This window comes from Acanthochromis polyacanthus, chromosome 11 (assembly GCF_021347895.1).
Source record: "Acanthochromis polyacanthus isolate Apoly-LR-REF ecotype Palm Island chromosome 11, KAUST_Apoly_ChrSc, whole genome shotgun sequence".
Classification (NCBI taxonomy): Eukaryota; Metazoa; Chordata; class Actinopteri; family Pomacentridae; genus Acanthochromis; species Acanthochromis polyacanthus.
Window position 1 is genome coordinate 34,421,255 of NC_067123.1, and position 13,366 is coordinate 34,434,620.

The 13,366-nt window shown below is 38.4% G+C and overlaps 1 protein-coding gene across 1 annotated transcript; it reads left to right on the forward strand.

Annotated features, from left to right (window-relative positions):
- The first annotated feature begins 1,092 nt into the window (after positions 1-1,092).
- On the forward strand, positions 1,093-13,006 carry lix1l (limb and CNS expressed 1 like). Its single transcript, XM_022213463.2, has 6 exons — positions 1,093-1,670; positions 5,427-5,590; positions 5,860-6,000; positions 7,432-7,527; positions 7,958-8,035; positions 9,923-13,006. The coding sequence occupies exons 1-6, from the start codon at positions 1,337-1,339 to the stop codon at positions 10,172-10,174; spliced, it is 1,065 nt and encodes a 354-aa protein (XP_022069155.1). The 5' UTR covers positions 1,093-1,336; the 3' UTR covers positions 10,175-13,006.
- The last annotated feature ends 360 nt before the right edge of the window (positions 13,007-13,366 follow it).

Here is a 13,366-nt window from a genome sequence, read left to right on the forward strand (position 1 = left end):
ATTTCCTGCCTCACAACTGGTGAAACAAATAAAAACAAATAGAAAAGCTTTATTTTTTTCAACCTCTGACTGAATGCAAAAGAAAAGTACACTTGAAAAATATAGTTAAAATAAGTAGAAATAAATGGAATAAATTACAAAATTACTAACAAACATACTATCAAACATGTCACTTTATTTGCTGCACAACCGGTAATGACATTTTCAACTATGGAGGAACACAAAAGAAAAATGAAAAAAATACACAGTTTAATGGAATACAAAAATGCATTAAGCACACGATATGTCAAAAGTCTGGACACACCTTCTCATTCAATGTTTTTTTTTTTGATGAATGAAGACATCAAAACTGTAGAAGAATACACATGTATTAATGAATTAAGTTGCAAACCAAAAAGTTTTCATCACCAGTATTAACCCTTGTGTTAGAGGTCAGAATTGACCCATTATAAAGTTTGAAACTGTCGAAAAAATATTTTCACAGTGAAACTTCTGATGTCCACATTTTCAACATTTTTGGGAAATCTTTGAACATTTTTTTGGTGGGGAAAAAAGAAACGGTAAAAATATTTCTTTAGAACATTCACATAATTTTTTTATGTGAATGTTCTTAAAGAAAATAGTAGAACTTTTACTGATATATATATGTAATCATTTTAGATACTTTTAGGATTTTTTGGGAAGATTTTTACTCATTTTTAAAAAACATTTACAAAAATTTTCTTGCCAAATTCGGGGATTAAAAAAAAACTTTTAAGAGAACTTTTAAGAAAACAATTGGAATTGTCTTCCTAAAGGTTTTGTAAATTTTGAAAAATTTTGAGATTTTTTGGGGGATTTTTTGGATTTTTTTCAGAGAAGGAAACTATATTTTTGGTGCCAGTAAATGAGGACAACAGGAGGGTTAATTTATAATGTAGAAAATAATGCAAATGAATAAAAAGCATTGAATGAGAAGGTGTGTCTAAACCTTTGACTGGTAGTGGACATCAGCTTGTTTGCAACAAAATTGGTAAAACAAAGAAAAAAATGTAAGCAAGACAGTAAAGGCTAGTTAACAACCATGGGTTAAGCTGGAGGCCGCGTATCCGAGCGGTCCCTGAAGGCAGCATCTGAGTGACAAACCCGCAGTCTAATCCACACAGCGAGGATGAACGGCGGCGCTGGTATGTGTCGAATCAACGTCGGATAACTTCTTATTTCGGCGGTGACGGACTAAATCCAGCCAACGCTTCCCTCCTTCAGCCCCTCAAGCTCACTTTTTCGGCTGAAGCCGTCGGGTTGGTCGCTCCAGATTTTCTCCAGAGCCGGACTCCGCAGACGTTACGTTGGGACAATGGAATCTAACGTTCTCCCGGACAGTATCCGCCCTCAGAGGCTGCAGCCGGGCATAGGCTTCGGTTCGGGACCGACCGGGACTCTCCGCTCCTCCCTCCGGCCCGGGGTGACGGTGCCCATCGCGCCGCTGCTGCCCTCCCCGGCCTCTCTGTCCGCCTCGTCCGGGCCTCCTCCTCCGCCGCCGCCGCTGCAGCTCCACAGCCTGTACGGCGGGGTGGGAGCGGGGCTGGGGCCGGGGGCCGCCGGACACCCCGGGAACCCGGCGGTGCTGAAGGAGGCGGTGGAGGCGGTGGTCCGGAGCTTCGCCAAGCACACGCAAGGTTACGGCAGAGGTTAGTCTGGAGGTGATAACGTCCACAGATGGAGATGTGTTGGTTTAATGCTGGGGAGGGGACTTTGTGGAGACACTTTGAGCTGCGCCATTTGTTTGGAAAAAGCCCATAAAGCTGCATTCCTGTCATGTTTATGTTCAGCTGCACGGTGTCACATAAACCCTCATGCAGGGTCTGCAGCCTGGTTTCTGGGAATAAAAGTTTCCTGTTTTAGTTTTTATGGTAGGTAAACTAGATGATAAACTGGGGTTAGATGTCTCCAATATGACTCCACTCCAGATACAGTCAGTTTTCATGTACAGTCTGATGATAGTTTTATCACATGCTGCTCTTTAATCAGCTCTAAAATCGAAATTAGTGGTTATCATAGTCTGACAGCACAAAACCAGTCCCTGGGTTTGTTTTCCTACTAGAATATACGGTAGATGTAAAAGCTTCTTTTTACTATTCACATGGGAGTCACGTGGAGGGTTTGAACCAAAAATGCTTTGTACACAAATATGGAAACTTACACTTTTGTTTTACTGTTTGTATTAGAGTCATATGAAGGGTTGTGCATTAGTTTGAACCAAGAAAATGCTTTTCTGAAGAATATACATACACACACTTTTGTTTAAATGATTACATCATAGTCAGAATAAGGGTTATGCATTAGTTTGAAACAAAAATTGCTTTTTAGGAGAATATACACTACTGTTCACAAGTTTGGGTCACTTAGGAAAGTCCTTATTTTTGAAAGAAAAGCATTTTTTTTCATTGAAGATAACATTAAATTAATCAGAAATACAGTCTAGACATTGTTAATGTGGTAAATGACTATTTAGCTGATTTTTAGTGGAACACCTACGTGAGGGTACAGAGGAACATTTCCAGAAACCATCGCTCCATCACTGTGTCATGAACTTGCCTGGGTGACCCCAAACTTTTGAACGGTAGTGTACACACACACACACACTTACTGTTTACATGAGAGTCATATGGACTGTTACTTATTAATTTGAGCCACAAATAGTTATTTTTTTAAGAATAAACATGTTTTGTTATTTACATGAGAGTCATATGTAAGTTTATGGATGAGTTAAATTAGGACTTTTTGAGCTTAAATGCCCCTCAACATAGGATATGAACTTCAAAACCATAAAATATGTTCACCATCATCTTAACAGGTAACAAGCAAGGAAAAATGTCTTGAAGACTGAGGACAACATTGAATGAAGTCAGAAATAATTTCTCTAAGTGCATGTAACATTTAGATTACAGTTAATGTGAGACTAACGTCAAAATTTGATATTTAAATTAACTTTATGCGTAAATAACAAGCTTGTGTTGATCAAAATGACTCCTAAAGTAACATCCCTGAATGCGTCTTCACTGGGTTAATGCCCTTTTGAATGTCATTTTACAGTATTGAAGTTGTAAATACCCTATAAATCTGTTTCTATTTAATGTAAATAATCTATATATTTCAAAAGAAAATCTACATTTTTCTGATCTCAGGCTTCCATCATGTTATTGTGGGATTACCAAGCGCAGCTCTGAGGGATTACATTTACCAACAATGAGCTATTATACTCATAAATTAGCCATGACATTCAACTTGGACACGGCAAAATGCTTCATGTGAACTGAAAATTACTACAAACCTTGAGAAACAAAAGAGCTTTGTCTGTGGTAAAGACATGATTTACAAAAAAATCAGGTTATATCCCACTTTTAATTAGGGAAATTAGAGTTTCTTTATGTGTTTTGTCTTAAATCCAAACTATACATCATAGTAAGTACTACCAGATGGATGCGGTTTATAGAGTAATAGAAACCTTTTATTCATTTTTTTTCTTTTTAGAATTTACTGATTTATTTGATTATTTTTTGATTCTCTTGGCAGGCGTCGTGTACGCACTTCATCAAGAGACACGCCGAAAACTTACATTAGACTGAAAGCAGTGAAATAATGCTGGCAGTTGGAGCTAATTCAAGTGTTCCTGTCCTGTGCTAATAGGATTTATTTCCAAAAGATTGTCCCTGTGTGCTCTGACTAACAGCCTCGTCTCTCCTTTATCCCATTTAGGCTACTTAACAGCTTCAACACTGGCAGCGCCATAAAGACCGTTTTATTAGGCTTTTGGTAATAAAATATTTCCCCCCACATTAAGATGTAATTTGGCTTTTCTCTGCTTCAAATAGGTTCTAACTTTAAAAGACCCATTTCTTTCTACTCTTGCTGGTGCCGTTGTTAACATTAAAAGCTTCCATTTTAGTCCATCCTGTGGAGTATTTTAAGAAAAAGTGCGTGAAGGTGTTGATTTGTGATCAGAGGTGTCGATGCAGGTTGTTGCTGTTGGATTTCATGCCTTTTAACCGTCACTTAGAGGACCTAATTCTGGACGGGCGCTGATGTCACATGTGAAATTTTGCTATCTTTAAATGTTTCCTCTCTTTTCCCACTTTTGTTTGGAAGGAAATGCTTAAAAGCTGACAAAAATAGATGAAAATGCGAGGATCTGTCCCTGTCCTGCGCAGTGTAGGTCCCCAAAAATAATATTCATGAGAGTCTGAGCTGCTTTTTTGTGCTCTCTTTGTTTGGCCCCAGGTTTAGGGAAACTGCATCCAACACACATCTAATGTGAAGTCTTCCATGGAGTTCCATCTTGAAACTCTCTGACCTGTTTACATCAGGGATTCATATACATGTGAACGTCAGATTCACGTCATACAAATGGCATTAAAGGGCAAAAAACGTAAATAAATATAAGCTGTGAACCCTGACTCTCCTAGATACGCTTGCAGACAGTTTTTTAAGGTGCTTCTCGGCATGTAAGCTGTTTCTTCACGTAATCCCAGAATGACTGGAAGTTGACATCAGGGATCAGATGGTCGGGGCTTTACCATCTGTCTCAGGAGGGAAGATTTTTCTTTAAATCTCTGGTTTGGACTTACTGTCATGCTACAGGATGAGTTTGGTAGTGATCAGACACCTCTTGAATTTTCTTAGTATCCGTCTATCTGTCCGTCCGTCTGTCTATCCATCCATCCATAGCATGATGTATAAGAGTAAATAAGCAATGCAGTACTGTCTATCTGTGTATAACTTCATGCTGGAAAGCTCCAAAGCACATTAATTCTTACTTTATGATCACCTAATAACCAGAGGACTGTATGTTTTGGGTGTTTAACTGTCCCACAGTAGGAGCGTGAAAAACGATTTGCATTCAAGGCTTCAGTTTCTATGTCAGACAAAGCAGCAGCTCAAAAACCTTCTGATCAAGCTCCAGCCTGGACGTGAGCGAGAGGCAGTTCTGCCTGTCCTGGTTTCAAACAGCGAGAGCTCAGCAGGACAGAACCGAGAGACAACAAGAGTCAAAGAACTCTGGGTAATGCTGGCTCTGCTCACATCTCCCTGCAGACCCAAACCCAAATACTCTTTTATGACTCAGTTGCAGAATTTACAGCTCTCTCATGTTGTTGTTTCCTATCGGACGACGGGGATTTTCTCACACAGTGCAGAAGTCGAGGGTGTTTCTCTTTAAGCGGCTCCTCGGAGGTGATGCAGAATTTCCTCTGGGCAGCAGCCGAAATCTTTTCAGGAAAAACCTCTGGCATCCTGGAGACGACCTTCCCTTGGCCCTTTCCATCTTTTTGTTTAGAGAGGATGTTGCAGAGCTCGGCCAGCAGCTGAAGACAAACACATGTAAAGCTGCAGTAATGGTTTCATGTACCGCAGTGTAACCAGGCGTCTTTTGTCTTTGCGTCTTTCAGTAAACGTGGTGGAAGCTCTACAGGAGTTTTGGCAGATGAAGCTGACCAGAGGAGCCGATCTGCGGAACGGAGCTCTAGTTGTTTATGAAATGGTGCCGTCCAACAGCCCTCCGTATGTTTGCTATGTCAGCCTTCCAGGGGGCAGCTGCTTTGGGAGTTTCCAGGTACACTATCTGCAAAAAAAGGTGTTGTTTTTGATTTGTGCTTTATTTGGAAGAAACCCTTCATACTGTACAAATAATGTCACAAACACTCCACAAGACGCACCAAATATAGACGTAAACTCAACACCACAAATTGACAATTTAACATCTGTCTGCACTTGGAGGACTTCACTCCCTATAAACACTGGCTATCGTTGGTGTTTTGACTGAATGTCTGTGTGTGTGATTGAATCTGACCGTTAATACAAGTTGTCTTCGCTGTTTGACAGTTCTGTCCCACTAAGGCCGAGGCGAGGCGCAGCGCTGCCAAGATCGCTCTGATGAACTCTGTTTTTAATGAGCATCCCTCGCGTCGAATTACAGACGACTTCATTGAGAAGAGCGTGAATGAGGCTCTGGCCTCCTTCAATGTAAGTCAGAATAATTACTGAATTCTGAAATGTGTGTCTGTTTTAATGTGCATCCAGAAATATGACAGGAAATAAGCTACGGATTAGGTTAATTTTGGAATTTGTCACCTTGCAATTGGCAACATGTATGCAGATTTTTGACTTACAGTAAATATAATGAAAGTCTGACCAATACATGGGTCAATATAGAACTGATGTACTTTTGAAGTCCATGGGATATACACCCCCTGTCAAACGTTTTGGGACACTGTCTCATTCAAATAAAGTAGAACTTGTCCTACAACTTTTGACAAGGGGTGTATTTCATCATAGGTTGTTGCTAGAGGTACGGACCCGTACCCGTAGCCTGTGGACTACGGATACGGCACTTTCCATTTGCCAATCAGATACGCGAGATCTGGTCACGTGACTCCCGGTAGACACTAGTGGTACGGACCCGTAGCATCGGTACTACAGGTACGGACCCTAAACCTAACACTAACACTAACACTAACCCTAACCCTAACCTTTGCTTACCTTTCAACAGTTTGCAGTGGTTAGCAGCTTCTTGACTCGCGAGACTCGCGTACGGGTCCGTATCTGTCTGGCAAATGGAAAGTGCCGTATCCGTAGGCCACAGGCTACGGGTACGGGTCCGTATCTGTAGACACTACCTTCATCATATGGATGTGATCAGGGCAGGACTCTGATCATACATGTAAAGTTTCAGGCAGATTGGAGCATGTTCAGGGCATTTACACAGCATTTGAAATTTCATGGCGAAGGATCAAAATTCCAGAGGCCGCCACGGACACGCCCTTTGACTTTGGAAAAAGATTTTAATAACTTTGGATCATTAAGGCCTCCTGTATGTACAGGCTGAATTTGAGGTGAATTGGAGTTTCCCCCTAGGAGGAGTTGACTCTAGAAAAAAATGAAAAATGGGCAAAATCTGACATTCAACGTAAAATAGCTCACTTCCTGTTGGGTTTGGAATGTGGCTGTCACTGACTTTTTTGTTCAGCCTGATGTGCTGCATATGTGTACCAAATTTGGTAGATACACCCCCTGTCAAAAGTTGTAGGACAGGTTCTACTTTATGTGAATGAGAAAGTGTCCTAAAACTTTTGACAGGGGGTGTATCTTGGTTAGATTTTTATTAAAACTAAAAAACTGAGGTTTTTTGTCTTCATTATGATCATGTCTTTACAAATTCCATAATTATTTATGGAAACAATCATTTATTATTATTGGCTGAAGCACTTGAAGCAGCGTATTGCTGCACAAAAAGACTACTGAGGGGGATAGCAAACACTTGGGATTTGTTGATCACAACGCATACTTGATGCTTCAAAAAGAAGGAAATGTCGTTCCACTGGAAAAGCAAATATGTAGTAAGTATATAAGTCGAGCTGTGTTTGGCTGACATTAACCAACTGCTGTTGTTCACAGGGAAACAGAGAAGAGGCCGACAATCCCAACACAGGGATCGGGGCCTTTCGCTTCATGCTTGAGTCCAACAAAGGAAAGTCCATGCTGGAGTTTCAGGTGAATAACTGTCAGAAACATCCTTACGAAGCATTTTAGTTTTTTTTTTATTTGTACACTTAATATCATTGGCAAACCTGATGCCTGATACTAACTTTAAAGATTTCAGTATGAATGTGTACACTACACATATGACACAAAAAACAGAGCCTTAAAAAGATGACACAGGAACATTGCTTGATAAATGTAGGAACATTTTGAGTAAGTGCAGCTCCAGTAGGATTACATACAGTAGTTTGGGCCCACATGTGTCCTATTTAGTCATTTGCTAATAGTATGGAGCTGAAAGCTGGAGCATCTTAACCCTGTTTCTAATTGGAAACAGGCAGTCTTAGGGCATCGTTCTTGGTCTGCCATGCTGAATGACTAAAATCTGAATATTCTGAAGTGCGGTTGGTCTCTTAGTCTTGCTTTCTTGATTGTGTTTCAGGAGCTCATGACTGTGTTCCAGCTGCTGCACTGGAATGGAAGCCTGAAAGCCATGAGAGAACGACAGTGTTCCCGACAGGTACACACTAAAACCACCTCACAGATGACTCCAATTATCCAAGTACAGCGGTGGCCTTCAGCTGTGACATTGATGTCTTTTAAATGAACAAATTATACATCATTAAGGAGCTGTTCCAGACAAATCAGACAGAATATTTTGCAGCAATGGGATGACAAAAGGACATCTCTATAAGTTCTAACACAGGCTGCCAAAAGGATGGAGTTCAGTTAGTTACTTAAGCTTTGTTTCTTCTGGAAGCATCTTTTAGATCAGGGACCTGCCACTAAATTGCACATATAAAAAATCACTACAAAACAGTTCACGCAAAGCACTGCCAAGTTTTAAAAATATCCCCACATAAACCCTTCAAGTTGCCGTGAGAAATAAGTGACAAGATGAGTGACATATAATTAAAACATCACTGAACGTGGCAATTATCTTGACATAGCCTATTATACGCATATCGCGCACATACACAGCGCTGTTTTCCTTCTCTTTTTTGCCATTCTCTTTTTCTTCAATCAATTCTTTGTCTTTTTTATGTTCATGCACTTTTTATGTCATTGCACCATTCTTGGGCTTTGGCAGTATTATTAACCTGATATTCAAAACAATAAAACTAAATAAATTCTGTTTATTTTGCCTTTTATTCCAGGAGTAAGCTTCAAATAACAACATGCTTTAGAAAAAATGATATTTATGTGCTTTGCTGTTTATGGTTTTGGCTGATAGTTGGCACGTGAAACATCATAGATCAGAATGATGAAGCTTTTGTTGCCTTTGGAGTTATGGCTGGAGATTTGCAGAAGTCCCACTGGGTGAAGCAGCTCAAAATGCAGATAGCAGAAAGAATATTTATTCAAGCTGTATGGTTTTACATGATCACACTCGTAACTGTGACTCTTTTTTAACCTTTGTGGTGTCCTGTGGGTCAAAATTGACACATTTGAAAATGAGGGGAAAAGTATATTTTCACAGTGAAACTTCTGATGTCCACATTTTCAACATTTGTGGGAAATTTTTTAACATTTTTTGGTGGAAAAAAAAAGTTAAAAATGTTTCTTAAGAAAATTAACAAAAATAATCAATCAAATAAAAAAAATGACTTTTTGTGAATGTTCTTAAAGAAATGATTAGAGATTTTACTGATACATATGTAATCATATATGGAATTTTTAGGATTTTTTTTGGAAGATTTTTCCTCATTTTTTGAAAATATTTACAAGAAATTTCTTGCCAAATTTGGGGAAATTGTTTTTAAATAAAACTTTTAAGGGAAACTTTTAAGGAATTATTGGAATGTTCTTCCTGAATGTTTTGCAAATTTTCAGAAATTTGGGGGATTTTTTCCTGAATTTTTGGATTTTTATTATAGCAAAATTTGCTGGATTTTGGTTGATTTCTATGTGAATGTTCTTAAAGAACTTAAAGAAACATTTTAAGCATTTCTGTTTTTTTCCACCAAAAATGTTCAAAGATTTCTCAAAAATGTTAAAAATGTGGATATCAGAAATTTCACAGTGAAAAAATAAATAAAATTATATATACATATATATATATATATATATATATATATATATATATATATATATATATATATTTTTTTTTTTATTTTTATTTTTTATTTTTTTTTTTTCCACATTGTCAAACTTTGAAACGGGTCAGTTTGAGTTAATTGCTCTTTAGGTAGTTAAAGGGGCTTCCATTTTCTTCCTGACGTGTGACCAGACTCTTCAAGTGCAATTCATCCATTCGTTTTTAGTCTTCTTTTGTTCCTAGACTGTTATCGTCTCCAGAGGCACTAGTGGGCATGACTGTTCCTCCAACTTCAGTCCATTTGTTTCCTCGTCCTGTAGTACCCATTGGACCATCCCATGAAGCTGACTGTGACTCTTTGCCTTGCAGGAGGTGCTGGCTCACTACTCCCATCGGGCTCTGGACGACGACATGCGCACTCAGATGGCGGCCGACTGGGTGAACCGGGAGCAGAGCGTGGCCAGCACCATCGCGCAGGAGCTGGCCTCGACGGAGCGAGAACTGGAGGACGCCCGGCTGGCAGGCAGAGAACTGCGTTTTTACAAAGAGAAGAAAGACATCCTGATGCTGGCTGTGGGTCAGCTGAGCGCCGCCAACACTGCCACTCTGCCCTCGCACTAAACCGACCGGAAACATGCCTTCACACTCCGTAGGATTCCTGGTAACAGTATCGATCGCTTCGTAGATATAAAGGTGAACTTTTTTAAGTTTTGTTTTTGAGGACCAGGTAATCAGGCCTTGACTTACACAATTATACATATCCGTCCGTTCAATAACCACCTGCCGCTATAGCCGTTACCTCTCTGTGCCTAGTGATTACAGGATAACAGTGCTTTTTTTAAACAAAATGCCTGTAAAAATGCTGAGGCATACTACATAACCAGGGTTTACATCCTCAGTGTAGACCTACAGAAAGCCTTCTTCTGGTCAGTGAATGTACGGGACATACGCCACTATGACCCATCAAACCAAACAGTTGTGAGGTGTAGATCATTTCTTCAGTCAGACCTGCGTCTTTTTTTTTTCTTTAAGGATTTTTGGTTGTGTTTTCTTGCATATAGTATTTGGGATGTTAAGATGCCAAAATGTGTGGATTGTAAAACTCTGATAGCAAGTACCCTGTGTCTGTTCATACACAAAACATTCTAAAATGTTAGATAATAACAGAAATGAACTATATTACATCAGGTTTTCTGTATTGGGTGTTCAGCTTTATCCCAACAGTTTTACTGAGACTGTAAATATATGAAAACTGCATCCCTGAAATAAAACAAGAATTCCAGTGAGCATTAAATCCTCATTTGAAGTCATGTTATAATATGTGGGTACTTTGCAAAATAAAATAAAAAATGTCTGTAGATGTCAGCTCAGGTTTAAAAAAAAAAAAGAACAGATAGTGAGCTATCACTATGTTTTTGTTTTTCTTTATGGCGGCTTTTGACTATTTTAGAATTTGCTTGGTGGCCATGACACTAGCCGAATGTATATTTTCTGTGTGCTATCAACTAAAGGATGCTTAAGCCAACGCTGTTAAACTTTGGAAGTATTTTCGTGTCACGGATTGTGTTTGTCATGTGCGTCAGCTGGAAGAGTTCAAAAAAAGTTGGTGTTTGTTTGGACTGAATTAGGTCTCAACCTTGATCGGAGGTCAAATTAAGGCCAGAAAATGATTCATCAGGCGTGAGTCATTGCAGCAAATACAAAACAGTACCAGCTCCTGTGTTTTATGTCTTTTTTGAGATGCCGAAAGCAGAAATTGTTTTTTTTTTCTGGCTTGTCCATAGGCTTAAACTATGTAAAATAACTCGCACTTATAACCTTTTTTCTTAATGTAATTGTAAATCTTTATATTGCTCCATTTGCCTAAATTGTTTAATGCATTATAAAGATGAAGGCATTTTAACAGGTAGTATTTCAAAGAAGGAGGCGAGAGTTTAATTGATAATGGGCTCCGGTTGGAAGAAAATATGGCCTGAAAGTATGAAAGTTAAACAGCAGGAGAGCTCATTTTCGGTGCTGAATGCACAGCAGAAACTGATTACACAAAATAGGAGATGGCAAATAAAAAAGAACACAAGAAAGAAACGGAGAATGATTGAAACCAGACCGGTTGTATTGTTCTGTTAGTTGATTTATCTCTTCTCTGGGATCACTGTGCCTTTATGGGATTCACAGCATGCAATGTCTAAAAAAATAAACCTCAAAAGTTTCATTTTACTTAATGGGGTCTTTAAAGGATTTTGTTTTCGTCTTTACATGTAAAGATGGTAAAGGTTACTCGCTATGTTACTGTTACAGTATGTCAAAGGAATCCTTTTGGAAAGTTAAATGACAAGATTGACGTCACACTCACTCCACAGTCAGTGGCCAGTTAGCTTAGCTTAGCATAAAGACTGAAAACAGATGGAAGCAGCTAGCCTAGCTCTGCTTTAAGGCAGCAAAATCTGCCAAACAGCACCCCTAAAGCTCACAGTTTGGCTCATTACATGTCATTTGTGTAAAGCATGCAGAAACAGAAGCGCAAAAATAACAACTTACAAATTTTCTACTTTTATAGAAGTTATTTTCTTCTTCTTTAGTTGGGCAGGAAATAATCTGACTAATCACTTAACAAGTACCAACATGAGAATGATGTCAGTTTTCTCATCTCAAAATGTCAAATTGTTCCTTTAATATGTTACACGCTATTCGATTATAAAGGATCTATTAAAGTGACAACCTTATAACCATATATCACTGGTTTGGTACTCAGCTTGTGTAATAAGCTTTATGTTCAATACAGGTATGAAAATATGAAGTATTTTGCCTATTTAGTAAAAACCCTGCAGCTTTCGTCAGTAAATACTAAAAACACTTTGACCTCACAAATCTGCACCTTGAATCCATCCCTTCTAATCTGACATTTTATATTTTTTTACTTCTGTTTATTGCATTTTATATTTTGAGTTAAATAGCTTCCCAGAATCTGCAGTTATAGTTTCATTGAGTGCTGTCCAGTGAACTCTTAAAAAAAAAAAAAAAAAAAGTAATCAATGAGGGAAAAAAAGAGCTGGTCGCAGGAAGGAAGTTGGAGATCTTGAGTTGTGTGTTTTTGTGTTTTTTCTTTTCATGTAGATGCTCAGTATGTGTGATTTTTGCCCACAAGCCATTAATCTGAGAGCTTTCTTCTTGCAAATGCCTTCGACTTTTCTTTGTGATCGTTATCAATGAAGTCTTTTTTTCTTTTTCATTTTATAAAGAAAATGTCTTTGGCTTTTCATGTGTTGGCTTTGATGCATGATGTATTGATTAAGTTCTCTTTTTATATGTTTCATATTCGATACAGTATTGTTTTATAAAAGTGTTTCTCAAGGCCCTAATTGTATGTATTTTCTATGAACATTTTGTATTCCATGTTTATACTTTTAGTAGATTTATATGTAAATGTAATAAATTGGCTGATACAAATGTTTATTCTTTGTCACGCTGCTCTGTTTTCATTTTTTATTAAAGGATACACATTATTTTAGATTGATAATGATGTTTATGAACGTAATCTACTCATTGATGTCACCTTTTGACCATTTGTGGGGGGGATGACGAAACATCTGTGCTCTCAGGCCACACAAAATTTCACCTTCATGCTATGTATATTTTCTGAGTTACATGCCATCAAAGTATATTCAGGTGGGTCACGAATTTATACTTTTAAATTTGTGTATTTTTTTTTACAGTGTTTTGAAGCCCTTAGAGCTTCATAAGTATTGGAAATAGCCTCGTAAAAGTTTTTTCCTGGATGAACAACGCATTTGAGCTAGCATACCACTTCATAGT

What these genes read in the sequence shown, in the direction of transcription:
- lix1l (XM_022213463.2), top strand. Translation starts at nt 1,337, where the DNA reads ATGGAATCTAACGTTCTCCCGGACAGTATCCGCCCTCAGAGGCTGCAG. An exon ending in GCTGCTTTGGGAGTTTCCAG is followed by an intron (nt 5,591 to 5,859) that starts GTACACTATCTG and finishes GCTGTTTGACAG; the next exon opens with TTCTGTCCCACTAAGGCCGA. An exon ending in AACGACAGTGTTCCCGACAG is followed by an intron (nt 8,036 to 9,922) that starts GTACACACTAAA and finishes TTTGCCTTGCAG; the next exon opens with GAGGTGCTGGCTCACTACTC.